At 35.8% G+C, this 14,796-nt stretch overlaps 1 protein-coding gene across 1 annotated transcript; it reads left to right on the top strand.

Annotated features, from left to right (window-relative positions):
- The first annotated feature begins 9,328 nt into the window (after positions 1 to 9,328).
- Positions 9,329 to 14,381, top strand: LOC137713978 (nuclear transcription factor Y subunit A-10-like). Its single transcript, XM_068453337.1, has 6 exons — positions 9,329 to 9,581; positions 10,215 to 10,548; positions 12,389 to 12,471; positions 12,603 to 12,671; positions 13,233 to 13,373; positions 13,497 to 14,381. The coding sequence occupies exons 2-6, from the start codon at positions 10,287 to 10,289 to the stop codon at positions 13,899 to 13,901; spliced, it is 960 nt and encodes a 319-aa protein (XP_068309438.1). The 5' UTR covers positions 9,329 to 9,581; positions 10,215 to 10,286; the 3' UTR covers positions 13,902 to 14,381.
- Positions 14,382 to 14,796: the final 415 nt, after the last annotated feature.

Here is a 14,796-nt window from a genome sequence, read left to right as displayed (position 1 = left end):
AACATTATGTAACCATGTTACTGTTGACTCTAAAAATTACACAGATTATACTAGAGTTATCTATGAGTTAACGCCTTTTTTGTAAATGCAGGCTTGCCAACTTGCAACCAAGCTCAATCAAGCAAGTAGAATAGATGTGACGGTGTGGTGTCGAACGTGTTGCTAGCTTTTGTACTTAGCAACTATGGTTGGGGAAGCAACATTCTGAGCCTAGATTTCTAGAACCTGAAGACAAGGTTATTTAATTCACTCTGAAGTTTAGGATCTTCTACACCAGGTTTGTTAGCTTTAACTATATTTGTGAAAATATAGGTGTGCCGAATCAGTATTAGGTTGTAGGGACAAAGATACTCAAATGAAATGAGTTTCTTTATGGTGAATGTCATTCAACTGTTTGACTACCTCTGAAGTGCACTGGGAGCATCCAATCATAGAAGCGACATTGACATCATTTGACAAAAGAATCAAAGACTCATCGCCAGCTAAGACTTGGATAAATAACCAATCAAACTTGAAGTAGTGTTATTAGTACAAATTGAAGGTACTTCTCGATCGACTGATTCTATGACTTTAGTGACATTGATCCAAACTGAACGTATCGTCAATTGCCAACACAGTGCTGTCAATCTAAATTGAAGATATGATGAAGAAGGGTTAGGATAAATAATATTTTCTCAAAAGTGTGAGAGGATTTCCTGTAGAGCAAGGTTTCATGTAGAACATTTTGAGTTGTTTGTTGAGTTGAATGGGCTTTTCACATTCCAAAATTACTTTTATTTATAGGGATAGTTTTCGTGATGACCAAGCTTGACGACGTACTATGCCTTCTCATCACCTACCTAGATATCCTTGGCATTATCTCTTCAATCCCCTCTTTAACTGAAACGCAATCTCTATCTGATCTCGGCTTCATTGACTTGAACTAGAATTCTAAACCAAGTCTCTTGATGAACTTAATCAATTCTTATCTGATCAAGATAGGTTTTGATTCCTAGAATAATTCGAATCTTATCAAAACTCATTCTGATCCTTAACAATTTTAATTCAACTAGGACTCAATTGAGCCACGTCTAAGTTTGATCCCTTAGTAATCTTTCTTCTTTTAAGACTTGGTCGAATCATGGTTTTCTGGGCTAAGAAAACCATCTGGCCTGAAGAATCACCATTAGGTCGAGAATCATGGGCTTCCAACTTGAGTTACATTTGATCAGTTACATTGTTTTTTCCTGGATCTGTTACATTATTTTCTTCCTGAATCTTGATACATATTAATGGTTTGTTTTTAGCTTGAAAATCGTTCTCTTGTCCTTTTCACTTTTTGGGCAAGTTGCCAATTCAAAACTAACCCGTCTACTCCCAGCTTTGCCAAAATAGAAAGACAATCATTGAGCACCAACGTTTTTTTCCGTATTCTGACAACAGCGCATATATATTGGTAATTCACATGCATATATCTTTATTTATCTCCTACTAATCCTCGAGTCAGCTATTGATAAACTGATAACAAGAGGCAGAATTTCGAAACTTAAGAGTAACCTAACGATAATTAATAGGTTGGTGAGCATTACCAATGTATATAATGGTAATTCACATGAATATATCTTCCTTAATCTCCTACTAATTCCCAAGTCAACTATTGATAAGCTCAGAACAAGAGGCAGAATTTTGAAACATAAAGTAATCTAATGATAATTAATAAGTTTGTGAGCAAAAATATACTCAACAATAATAGAAAAGAGAGCAAAAGAAAACGAAACAAAGAACCATAATTTACTTCCTGATATTTATACCCACCTTAATGTTATCACTAATGTACTTGAATAACAATAACATTATGATTTTAAAACATTCAAATTGGGAACTGTCACCACTTGCAAATTGGTCCCTCCATCATAAAAAAGAATCTCAAAACCTCGAATTATTAAAGTTGTACAAGATTCTTTGAAGGATTTTTACCTTTAATTAACCATATCATGCAGGAGATGTAATCACCCACTACTCGGGAAAGACAAGGATTAAGAAACGTTAATCCACTTTCTTAGTGGCAATCCCATTTCGTCCACCCTAGCTATAATACTTTTCAACAATTATTAATTTACCTCAAAGTGAGCAAAAGCATCCTATTTTTGCCTAATTTGTTGGCGGCTTAAATAAATGATCTAAACTACCTACCTTCCCCAGTGAAGTGAATTTGCATACTACGTACTTCTAAATAAAAATAGGTCTTTTACCGATAAGGGGAAAAAAATTCTCCTGAATACCTGAAAATACGACACTAAATAAAAATAAATAAACATATCCAATTCAGTTTTAAGATGCCGATGAAAACACTAACACAATGCATCAAATCCAACAAAAAATAATTATATGCACTCCAATTCTATTGTATTATTGTCACTCCTTTACACCATGTTGATAAGTGAGAGCAAGTAACATGCCACTTAATTACTTGGAAAAGTAAAAAGAAACTAAAAAGCGCAAAAAAATTGTGGCAGTCGATCTGTATGGTGGTCAATCGGTCGGTAATTAATTTATGTATGATTTTATGCACTTTCTACATAAAAGTGGAGCACAACAGAGAGGTTAATGAAAACTTAGGCAAGCAAAATTATCCTGTTGTATGAATATGAATCATTTTATTTAGTTACATTAGAGAGAATCAAATCTTACATCTATTATAATCCTAACTGATTATCTCACCTTAGCACGTACCTTAGACTTAATATTACCTAGCTAGGTCAAGGTTTTTCTCCCTTTAATATCTCATACTATGACCATCACTTTCTTTTATACTATTTCTTGTAGTAGGTTTTCATTATTTTCTTAGGATAGTGTTAATCACACACTCATTTTTACTTTTCTCATTATTGTTATTTTTTTGGTAATTAATCTTCAATTTATTTGGTCTAATGGCCAAACATTGAGAGAGGTGTCTAGAAGTAAAAAGTGAGTGTGTTGATAGCACTACCTTTTTCTTATTATTGCTAAAGCTATTTTTTTTTTGGTTAGGACTTGCATTATGAATTCTAATTCACGCTCGTACTAACAAAAACATAAATAAAATGGATTTGGATCCTCTCCCGAGCAAGGGAGACGGATCCTTCTGACCCAAACACACGGATCATTGGATTTTGATCCAACGTCTATAAACACGAGACCCCTCTAAAAGTTATAATAATTGTAACCGTTGAATCAAAATCTAACGGCCCATGTATTTGGATCAGGAGGCTTTGTCTCCTTTGCTTAGGAGAGGATCCATATAGAAATATGGTTTAGGTGTCCACTTGATCAGCCTGTTGTGGATCGATCCAAGAAAGCAAACCCTTTAGACGTGCACAAAGAAACAAAGCTCTCTAGTTCTCTCTCCATATCTTCTCACGTGTATCCAAATGAGGCCATGCCAATGATGGTGGTGGTGTAGTCTGCTAGCGTTAAAAGATTAAAAGAAAGTTCAAAAGCTTGGTTTGTGATTATGTGGATTGCAAACCTAACAGGCACAACGTAAAGGCCATTGCACCTTTTGTACGTGTACCTCCAGCAGATTTCCACTTGGGTGGCTTGTCGTGCGCCAGCGTGGCGCCATATTTTTTGGGTGTTCAATATATAATGGACACGCTTCACACGTCACAACCCATACAAGTAACGAGTGGTGGAGAGCTTTCTCAATTCAACATCAAACGGTGAGAGAGCAGAAAGACAGAACAAAGTTGCAAAGGTTTGTTCATGAGGAGTTTAATAATTGTTTGAGAGAGTAGCTTGTCGGACCATTTGGCTTTGCTATATATTTATTAACCACTTTTAGCAACTTACGTACTATTTGGTTAACAATAATCTTGAATAATTGAGGAGAGAAGCTCGCTAGTTAAAGACTAGAGAGCCAACTATATATCTGCTTCGAGAAACTTGTAAAGTATGGCCATGTAATATGATTTTCCTGTTTGGTTATCAAAGGTTGGACTACTATTTTGAGAGAAGGAATATATTTCCTAAAGTAGAATCGTTTTAAATATCAAGTATCGCTCTATCTATCCATTATATTTTCTACACTAATGTTGATCAAAGTTCAGAATTTTGTTATTTAAAGCTATTGTTTAGGTTAGAGGACTTGAACTCATATAATAGCTAGTACTCTCTGCCATATTGTTATATTTTTATACAAGTTATATTAAGGGAAAGAAGAACCGAACGTAATATTTCATATCTACTGGTGAATACTCTTAATTACTTAATTCACAAGGATAATACTATTCACACACCTTTTTATATCTCACGCGTCATTGTTAATTTTTTGTCATTCATCTTCTTCAATTCATTCGATCCAAAAACCAAAAACGGAGAGGAGTGTGTGAAAAGTAAAAATGAGTGTGTGGATAGCACTACCCAGTTTACAAACTTCTTGCACCAAGAAAACTATGTTGTCAACCCTTAAATACATATATATACTTCTCTTTTTCAAAACTAGGTTGTCATTGTAAAAGTTTTGCTTCGATTTCAAACATCAATGATTCCACTAATTAATTTTAGAGCTGTATAAACTAATCAACTGTGATGATAAAACTACAAACAAAATTCTGTATATATTATACTCTTTGGAAACATTATCGTGATGAAGAAGCCTAATTATATTATTAACGTTAATAATCTCGAACTAGGTAGTTAGTATCTGTTGAGGTTGTAGCTCTTATTTGAGACCTTATGAAAACTTGAATTGATAGGTTGCTCCTGCCCTACCACCCACCCTCTTCAGCTCTCCAAGAACTTGGACTTAAAGTTGTTCACTCACTGTCATCCTCGAACTAAAATTCTAGAAGCAAACAAATAGACATTAGGGTACGTCTTGGAGTTTATCGGAGTTTTGTGACGTAGTTATGTCTTGTAGTTTTAGATTCCTTATAAAACGATAAAAATGAATGAAAATAAACATCGATACATAATTAGCATCTTTGGTACTCCAGGTTTTGGAATAGGACAATGGACCTTGTCTCATCGTTCAAATCATGGGTTTAATCCAAATCTTTACCTACTCGCATGGGACCATTTTTCTGGAGTAAAAGACAGGGTTTTGTTAATGATTGATGCTTATGGTTCCTGAATTTGAAAGTTTAAAGGGAGCACTAAATTATGATGATGTCACATGAATGTATTCAGCTTTGCCTCTAAGCAAAGGCAAAACACTGGTCACCTCCGAAATTAACCTAATTATTCTTCAAACATTCGAAGCAAATGGCCGGCCTAGAAACACAGCGAAAATTAAATAAAATTGTGTGAGGGCAGCAGGTACATACATGTGTCAATCATGTACATTTTCAATAGCTGAGAAAGCCAATTCCCCATTTTCCAAAAGTCCCTGTCCACTTTATTCTAACAATTTTGGGGACTATTGGCGGCTTCCCATTGAGCCCAAACTATATGGAGGCAATGTAATGATTCTAAAGTTGACTTGCCTAATCATTATTTTCCCTCTAAAGGGGAACAAGGGATTCACTTGTAGTCAATCAGGAGTTTCTAATATTTTTTGGCGTATCTTACAGTCCAAAAATTTTAGCCATAAGATTCTTGATCAAAATTATAATTATCTAAATTTAACAGCTAAAAATTTTGGATTAAGAATCTCCATTACATTGTAGAATTTTCGAGTCAACCACCCCTATTTATGTTTTCTTATTAACTGCTAATAACTAGGCATCTTATTAACAAGTGGGTTTTATTTATTTTGGTCAAATAATCAACAGATAACATTTTTTTTTTCTATGGAGACGTTCCTTGTGAAATTCATGACTCCTCTCAATTTACAACACGCAAATAGCAAGCATGTCTCTACCTCGATTACATTTATTATGAAGTAGAAATACCTCTCTCTTTTTTTTTTTTTTTTTTTTTTTTTTTTTACAAATGACAGTATCTACACTAAAAATGAATACCAAATAGACTGTAATACTTAGTGAACGAAGTAGAAATACTTAAACATGACAATATACAAACGTAAAAGGAAACGAAAAAAAAAAAACTTGTTAGGCCAGATAAACCCTGGAGCAGAATTAGATTTGAACAGGTGAAAAAACTGCCACAACATATGTTATTGAGTGAATAAGTTGTGTAAGTGTAGCATACCCCAGCAATTATTAGGCAACGCTTATCCATCAAGAGGGGGACCTGTGTAATGAGTACCCACGTTTCCATTTCCTCTCTAAAAATTGAAAAGATAAATAGTTTTAGGGTTTAGGGTTAGGTTTTGGGCGAATGAAATTCTTAACAATTGAAAAATAAGCATTCATTAAAATGACTGATTGAAATGATCACATACGTAATTATGTTAAAGTAGTAAAGGTGATCTCAACTTTTTGCCCTTCCCATTTCAATTAAGGCAAAGGGTCTTAAAGAATTCAATTCAACAATAAGTTCCAGAATGAAGTTAAGCATCCAATGAAACATTAGCGTTAATTAAATTTTACATCTTCCAGGTATGGGGTGATTTCAAAATTAGTCACGAAGTTTTAATTTTCTCATATTACACTCTAAAGTATTGAAATTGTATCTTTTGGTGTCTTAGGTTTGATTAGTTGTATGATATATAGTTCATTAAACTAATGACGTGGTAAGCTTGAGACTCTTATATAGGATAATATGTAAACCACATTTGCATCATATTGAAAGAAAAAAAGCTCATCAATTTGTCAATTAGTATACAATGGAATCTCAACATTTTTCATGGTACCAGAACAAGTTGTCCTATATGCAAAACTCAATGACCACACGTGTTCTACGCCACCTCCATTTGTGTTGTCAAGGTGTTCAATTGGCTTGAAAATTAGTCACACGTAAGGAGGCGTGTTAGAATGAATCATAATGGGAAAATGTACGTTGTATGAGCTTATAAGTAAGTTAGATTATTCCTCATATTGACAATTGATTTTGTGTTGGAACCTCAATTTTTTTTTTTCAGGGAAGAGAGAGTGATAAATCTAGTGGATAGATATTATTTGGTAACTTCTCAAGTAAAATATAGTTGTATTAAAACTATTACTTAGACTAGAAAATAATAAGGTGTTCGTGGGAAGCTACCTCAATGGCGGCCAAACCATCGTAGCCATACACAAGTGATAGTTTCTTTTGGTTAATATTTGATAGTCAATATCATATTATTGGTTGCAACATGTTTTCTACCCTACACATTATACGAAAATAAAGAAAGAAGTGTACACATTTTAATACACACATTTAAGGCCACCATATATTAGTATATTAAATATAAGTTACATACATTACTCGTCATATTATAGGTCTATAACGATACTCTATAAGGTCATCTCCAACTGAAGGCTGGCTAAATGGCTCGTTTTAACCAGAAAATTAATATTTTAAGCAACAGTATAGGGTCATATTCTCTTACCATCTCCAACCGATGGCCAAAGGGCCATACAGCTCGTTTTAGCCTTGTCACAAAAAAACTGTCTCCAACTAAGGGCTAAAGGGCCATAGGTCCAAACATAATTTATTATTTAAAAACTACGACTTAAATACAAATTTTATGTTGTTTAATGTTATTTAATGTTGTTTAATATTGTTTAATGTTGTTTAATGTTATTTAATGTTTAATGGTTTAGAAGTTAAAGGAAAAAAAAAAGAATTTTTACAAGGTTTAAAACATATTTTGTAATAATAATAATAATTTAAAAATAAGGGCTAGCTGACGTCAGCAACTAGCCGTTACAAATTTGAATTGGAGCCCGGCCCGGGACCGGCTGGCTAGCTAGTTGGTTTGGGCCGGCCAATTGGCCCTATGACCCTTTTTTGTCCAGTGGGGCCCACAAGCCCTCTGGCCTGACCCTCGATTGGAGACCATTTTCGGGCCATTTTCGACTCTCTGGCCCTCTGGACCCTTCGGTTAGAGATGGCCTAAGGGATTGAGTTTCATGTAGTCATAAAAAAAATTTGATACCAACTTAGTCCACTTATATATAGAAATAAACTGGGACAAAGAGCTCCAATATGTCTAATCCAATTGAAAGTAGAACATCATAGGCATAAAAAAGAAGTGAACATGTTCTCAAACTTCACTTTTTACGCATGTTTTAGGTAGCAATTAACAAGAAAAAAATATTGTCTAGTCAAACATTGTGAAGTAGTGAAGAAAATTGTTCTTGACAAAAAAAGTATGTTATAAATTCAAGAAGAACTAGCAAACGGAAAAACAATACCAAATTAAATGACAAGTCAAATCTAAGCACGTTGTACAAACTTACATTTAAAAGAAATAAGAAAATAAAGAACACTAGTTATATTTTTTTTTTCTTTCTATCTTACCATTTCTCTTGTATCTCACAACCAAATTGAGTGGCAAGACAAACCCAAGCCACTAGTTGTAATTTTTATGTCTTCCCATACCAGAAGATAAAAAACAGCAAGAAAATGTTGAAGTACAATGAAACAAAAGCAAAACAACTTCTTTAGAAAATAATGCATCCAGTAACTTGATGGACCAACCTAGAAAAGTAACAAATATTTGAGTTATCAAACCTAGAAAAGTAACAAGTAAAAGTAAAGTCATATGCTTGTATGATTATATATTTTTATATCTTAATTAGCTTATCTTTGTTAGTGTTAAGCTTAAACGTATCTGTCACGCACTTGCATTAGTAAAACTTGTGAACAGTGTTACCACTTCTCCAAGACTCAGATTCTCAACTAAAACAAATACTAAAAGAAATCTAAATATTAAAAGACAACCGGAAGTGGAGATGTGGAGATGAGGATTGGATAGTGGTTCCTTTTTATCTTTTCGGGTCAATTGGTATTGTTTTTGTGGCCACTACCCTCTCACTAACAGATCTCAACACCCTTGGTTTTGAAATTGGCAACTATTACGAAAACAATGGCCCCAAAACTATCTATATTAATATTATAACAAATAAAACTAGTATATAAATTTTTGAATTAAGTATTCAAATAATAAAATACATAAATAAAAAGAAAATATTTTTTATCACCAACTTAACTGATGGTTGGTGATGCTCATCACACTATTTATCATTGTTAGATGAGTTTAAATTTTAAAATTTTTGTAGTGAATAAACACAAATATTACAATTTAAACTAATCAACCAATGATAAATAAGGTATTGAACATTTCAAGGTAGTGAGTAAAAATGCAAAAAAAAGGAAGGAAGGAAGGAGGGAGGGAGGGAGGGAGGGAGGGAGAGAGAGAGAGAGAGAGAGAGAGAGAGAGAGAGAGAGAGAGAGAGAGATTGTGAGATTGTGTATGGTAATTTTATAGTATAAGTATGGCACAAAGGCACATACTAGAAAAGGGTGTTGCATGAAAGCCAAAGCTCATTGGCCACTGGTGAGTAGTTCCATTACACTTGTGCGCATATATCATCGCTCTCTTCGCCCCTCCTTCTCCCCTTCCCCCCTTCTCTCTCTCTCTGCTTTGCTCTTCTGCTTGTAACTGTACCCACATGGCTCCTAGCAAATGGGGTTTCCCTGCTTCTGCTTAGAACTCAAATTAAGCTGCTGTTTCCACTTATTCTACAAGCACTTCTGCAATTGGGTTCTTCTCCATCAACCACACTGTTAAAAGGGTCCGTTCAGAATCTTAGACCTGTTTCTATGCTTTCTTTCTTTTCTTGCAGTTATTTAGCTTCTACAGTTGCGATTTCCGGTTTTCGCTTACATGATTGTTCTCTCTTCTAAGTTATCATATTTTTGCTAATATCTTTCACAATTCTGTATCTTTTGTTGAGTTCAATTTAGTCTTTTGCTATTTCTCATTATTTTCTGTTATCTAGTTTTTATGAGTGCCTATTTTCTTCTCTCTCTGTTTTTTTTTCGAAATTTTCGTTTTATTTTTTCCCTAAATTCAGCTTCTTTTCAGCTTCTATGTACTAATTGGAAGCTCATGTGGTCAGTTAGACATTCTTTTCTTATATCATAGGAACATGTAGTTGCATCTTGTTTTCAATTATTTCATTAAAATCACATATAGTCGAGGCATGTAACATGCCGCATGTTGTTTCCAACTTTTCGCTCGAATAACAACACAACCGCATGTTGTTATTCGAGCAAAAGGTCAATAAATTTGGCTAGCTAGTAACAGAAGAAAATTTATCGTCTTTGGTGGATTTATCTGAATAGACACATTTCAGTCCTTTTCTTTCATTAGCTGAAAGGTAGCATAATTGGTATGTTTTTAACATTCAACTTTGAATTTGCAGGCATGATACGGAATATTTGAATTCGAATTAAGACTGACTCATTGCTGGCATCATTAATTTTGGGGGAACAACATGGCTATGCAAACTGTGTATTTCAAAGAACATGAAGGAATTGCCCCTAATCCCATAGGGCAGTTTTCATCAGCATTGTCAGGGCCTTGGTGGAATGCCTTTGGATCTCAACCGGTGTATGGGGAATCCTGTGGCCAGTCGAAACCTTTTAACAGGGAACAGCCCAATACCGGGGACCATTTCACCGCCACTAAACTTGCCGGGCAGGGTACTGAACAAGAACTGGAAAAAGGGCACACAAATCTGTTCACTATCTTTCCTGGTAATAATATCCTCTTTACTTTTTATGTCTTTCCTTTTCTAAAAGATTTTTCTTTATGAAATCTTTTGGTCTATAACATTTACTTAGTGACTTTAAAAAGAAAAGGAAATGCTTTACTAGCTTCTTTTTATCACTTAAATTTATGTATGAAGATAAGGTCCGTTTCCTTCGTCATGAAGATCCCTCGTTGTTTCCTAGTTCATCATATAGACTGATTGGAGATGGGCTAAAATGTGGGGTCAGGAAACGTGTTTTTTTTTTCGTATCAAGATGTTTAAGGATACCCTTTGGTGAAGAGATGAGTAAGTTAGTACTTGAGGGATACTAGAGGGGGGTATGAGAATCGTTCTATGTCATCCTCAAGGTTTTTTTTTTCCTTCATGTGAGCTTGTTGACGAGTTTTCGTAAATATCATAGCAGTTCTGCTGCAAAACATGAAGAAACTAAGTATAAATTTTAGTAAAACTAGTTAACAGGGTTTGTGGAAGATGAGAACTAAGATAGTAAGAAGAAGGTTTATGAAAAAGACGCACGATTACATGTTCGAATAATATCCTTTTTGGGATCATATGTCAGAACTAATGCTGCGATGATCATAGTATTAGAGGCTTTAGGAAGTTGAGGTGGACATTCATTTGCTATAATCTCTTTCCCAATAAATTTGATTACGCTGATGCGATATCCTATAACTTTGAAGTATGATCTTCATCAAGTTTAGAAATAATAAACAGGGGGCTTATCTTTCCCCCAAAGATCGGATCCTGTTTGTCGAACCATCTAGATGCATTGATTGCTTATATATTGTAGGACGCTACTAATTGTACCTTCATTTCGAGTATTCTCATGAATTCCGGGGAGAGTAAGAAAATTATGACACTGGTCGTAACAGCATAACTTAGTTTGCGTAGGAGATCAATGATAGCAATAACCATGTTCCTCCACTAAGAACCTCTCTATGCTCCTTCCTCACCACTCATTCGAGCACTTCTTTACCCTGAAGCCTGATCGTGTAGCCCACCCTTGTCCCAGCTTGATTATGACAAAGAGGCTGTATCAGATCAAGGGAGAGTCGGAGCCTTGCTGCTGAGACATTATTAAATTGTAACAGTTCTTTTAGTAATCTGGGTGGGAGGAATATGAAGAATCCATGAGAGACTGGTGAGGCTTATGAATCATGAGCAGCCTTCAAAAGCGAGCTTTTATTCCTATTTTCGCGTTCTATTCCAAACTGCCCTTCAAATGCTGCCTTGTAGGAATTAGGTGCAAAATTTGGTTGTTAATATCCGAAGCATTCTGAGGGTCATTTCCAATGCAATACTATTGGCTACAATTATAAAAAAATGAAGTAGATTTGTGCGAGTGTAGTTTGCAGTATTATTACCGGGATTAAATGTAGACTGGGTAACATAAGCTTTTCTCCTGCTGAGTAGACATGCCAGTATGAAGGAAATTACTTGATAAAATAAAAAATGGTTACGTAACACAATAAATGAAACTAGTTTCTCCTTTTATGGACACAAAGTGTTAGTAGTTGATGTTGTCCACTCTACGTGCTTTGAAAAATCGAGTTCTTACTCAACAACGAAACGGTAGTTGATAAGTTCACTTGGTTTTTCACTTTTTTTACCTTCTGTGGCAATAGATTGATAAACTGATTTGCCATTACTGAAAAATCTTCTGTTCTCCCTCACAATCCCTTGTTAACTAGAGGGGAAACAACTCTTTCGCTTGTCTTTGTTTCACAACTTGTTCAAAATGACTTACTTCTCAAACAGCAGTAAATTTCAATCATGGTTAACCAGCCAAGTAGTTTCTCATTCAGGTAGTTGTTAATTTTCAGGGGATGGTCAAAAGTCCCAGGCAGCAATTGGTCCGCCGGGAAAATACCGTGGTCATTTTGAGCTTGGATTCAGCCAGCCTATGGTGCATAACCCTATCTATTCTGATTACTTTCATTTGTTTATCTGTGAATCAATAACTTATTAGGAAGAAGGAATATTACTCTTGTTGCCATTGCTGATAAATCGATTCTTTGTGCGGAACTTGAACTATAGATCTGTGCAAAATATCCATATATGGATCAATGCTATGGACTCTTCTCAGCTTATGGACCTCAAATCTCGGTGAGCCTTCCATCGTTTCTCCTACCTTACTATATATGGAACTATTACATTTGCAATCATGTTAATTCCTTGAAAACAATATTTATGTTTCTCTGTAACCTGCTAATTTTGGAATATACCATCATTTCCTTGCTTATACATTACAATGGAAATATGAGAAATAGAACAGGTTTAAGAATAACTTTCATCCTATTAGTTATGTTGTGAAGCATGCTAATCTCAATTTACGTTCTTGGTTGTCTACGATAATTTGTAGTTATGTGAACTAGAAACCATTAATGATTTAACTTGGAAAGTCCCTCTTAGCCCCCCTCTGTGTGTTTTCGTGAATGAGAGTCAGCACGTCTCTGCTTGTTTTTGAGTTTTACGCTGCTTAAAAGTCGAACAAAGTCAAGTAGAGAACCGGTTTCTCTGCGAAAGAGGCGGCTGCCACTACTAATCCAGGGAAAATAATTTGGACAACATGAAAAGAATTGATTGTTGCTTTAGATTATTGAGGGTATGTCCTTTAAGCGTAGCAAATTTGCTGATGCACACACTTATCCATTTGCAATGGATTAGGGACGCATTATGCTGCCGCTGAACTTGACTACGGATGAAGGACCAATCTATGTAAATGCCAAGCAGTACCATGGAATCATCCGTCGCCGACAATCCCGTGCCAAGGCTGTCATTGAGAACAGGGCAGCTAGACTCCGTAAGGTATGATATCCCAATTCGGTAGGATATTTCGGAAACAAAATGCACACCTGAGGGAGAAAAATATTTCTCTTTTACAACGACATAGTCAGTTAGAATGACCTATGATCTTTTTTGTTTCTACAGCCGTACATGCATGAATCGCGCCATCGCCATGCAATGCGCCGACCAAGGGGCTGTGGTGGTCGTTTTCTGAACACCAAGACTATGAACAATGGGAACAAGGGAACTGAAGGGAAGCAAGGTGGTGATGGGCAGCTGTTTAGGCTTTCTGGTTCTCAGAGTCCTGAAGTCCTGCAATCCGACAGTGGAACTTTAAACTCGTCAAGGGAAACAAATGGCAGCAGTTCAAACATATCCGGGTCAGAGGTGTCAAGTATGTACTCTAGGGGAGATCTTGATCGCTTTTCAATCAATCATCTCGGTCCCTCTTTGCACTCTCTGTCAAACATGATGGACAGTGCACGTGGTATGGTCATTCCGACCAAATGGGTTGCAGCAGGAGATAACCGCTGCAACCTCAAAGTTTGATAGCAACGGGAAAAGATGGGGTTGGTGCTAACTCCGCTGCATCATCCCCATCTACTCCGCAACCAGATGGAGAAGCTTTGGTGTAGTTCTGTTACTGTTGCAACAGGCTTTTGGGTCTACGATTGTCCTGCCCCCATTTGGTTGCTATCAAAAGGCAATTCATCCTTGGCTCATGCGGAAAGGTTTTCCTGCCATTCGTTGCATGTCATCCTGTTCGGGCGGCTTGTGAAAACCTTGAAGCAGCATAAATTAAGCAGTAAACTATATATATATGGCTCTCTTCCCCTGATAGGAATAAGAACTTGAGAGTCTGGTGTGTGTTTGTGATCTAAAACTAGGAAAATTTGTTCTGTAATAATCTAATATCTGGATTTTTGACCTATTTGGGGTAATGTATAAGTGAATGTTTGTGTTGTATTCTGAATGTTTGGAAGAATAATGTATTATATCTTAAGACAGATTCTTGCACTATTGATATCAGGGAACATGCTCTCTTCACTTGTAGCGACACCAGGCCAAACACGTAGACAACACATATCGGGTTTACATTAATCAAGGCTCATTACAAAATTCACAGAGCAATACTTTACCCTGGAGTTGTGATTATCTTCACGCATGTGTGATTATATAAAGAGTACGGAGTGTCAGGATCATAAGCCTCTTTCGTCGCTCAGGTGTGAAGATAATCAAAACTCCTCTATGGAGAGTCGTCGAACCAAAGATCGATCAATCATGAAATGAGCTATAGACTCCCAGTAACTTATATAAGAACTTTGATTAGGCTTCGAGAGCATCTTAAGCATTTGTTGCAACCTTCGTTGCCGACCACTGTTTAAGAAACATAAGCAAAAGTAATGAAAGATACCAAACACTTCCAAGGCTCTAGATCGGATAT

Source organism: Pyrus communis, chromosome 13, assembly GCF_963583255.1.
Source record: "Pyrus communis chromosome 13, drPyrComm1.1, whole genome shotgun sequence".
Taxonomy (NCBI): Eukaryota; Viridiplantae; Streptophyta; class Magnoliopsida; order Rosales; family Rosaceae; genus Pyrus; species Pyrus communis.
The sequence above is the reverse complement of the archived record's forward strand: the minus strand, read 5'-3'. Positions and strand labels throughout refer to the sequence as shown.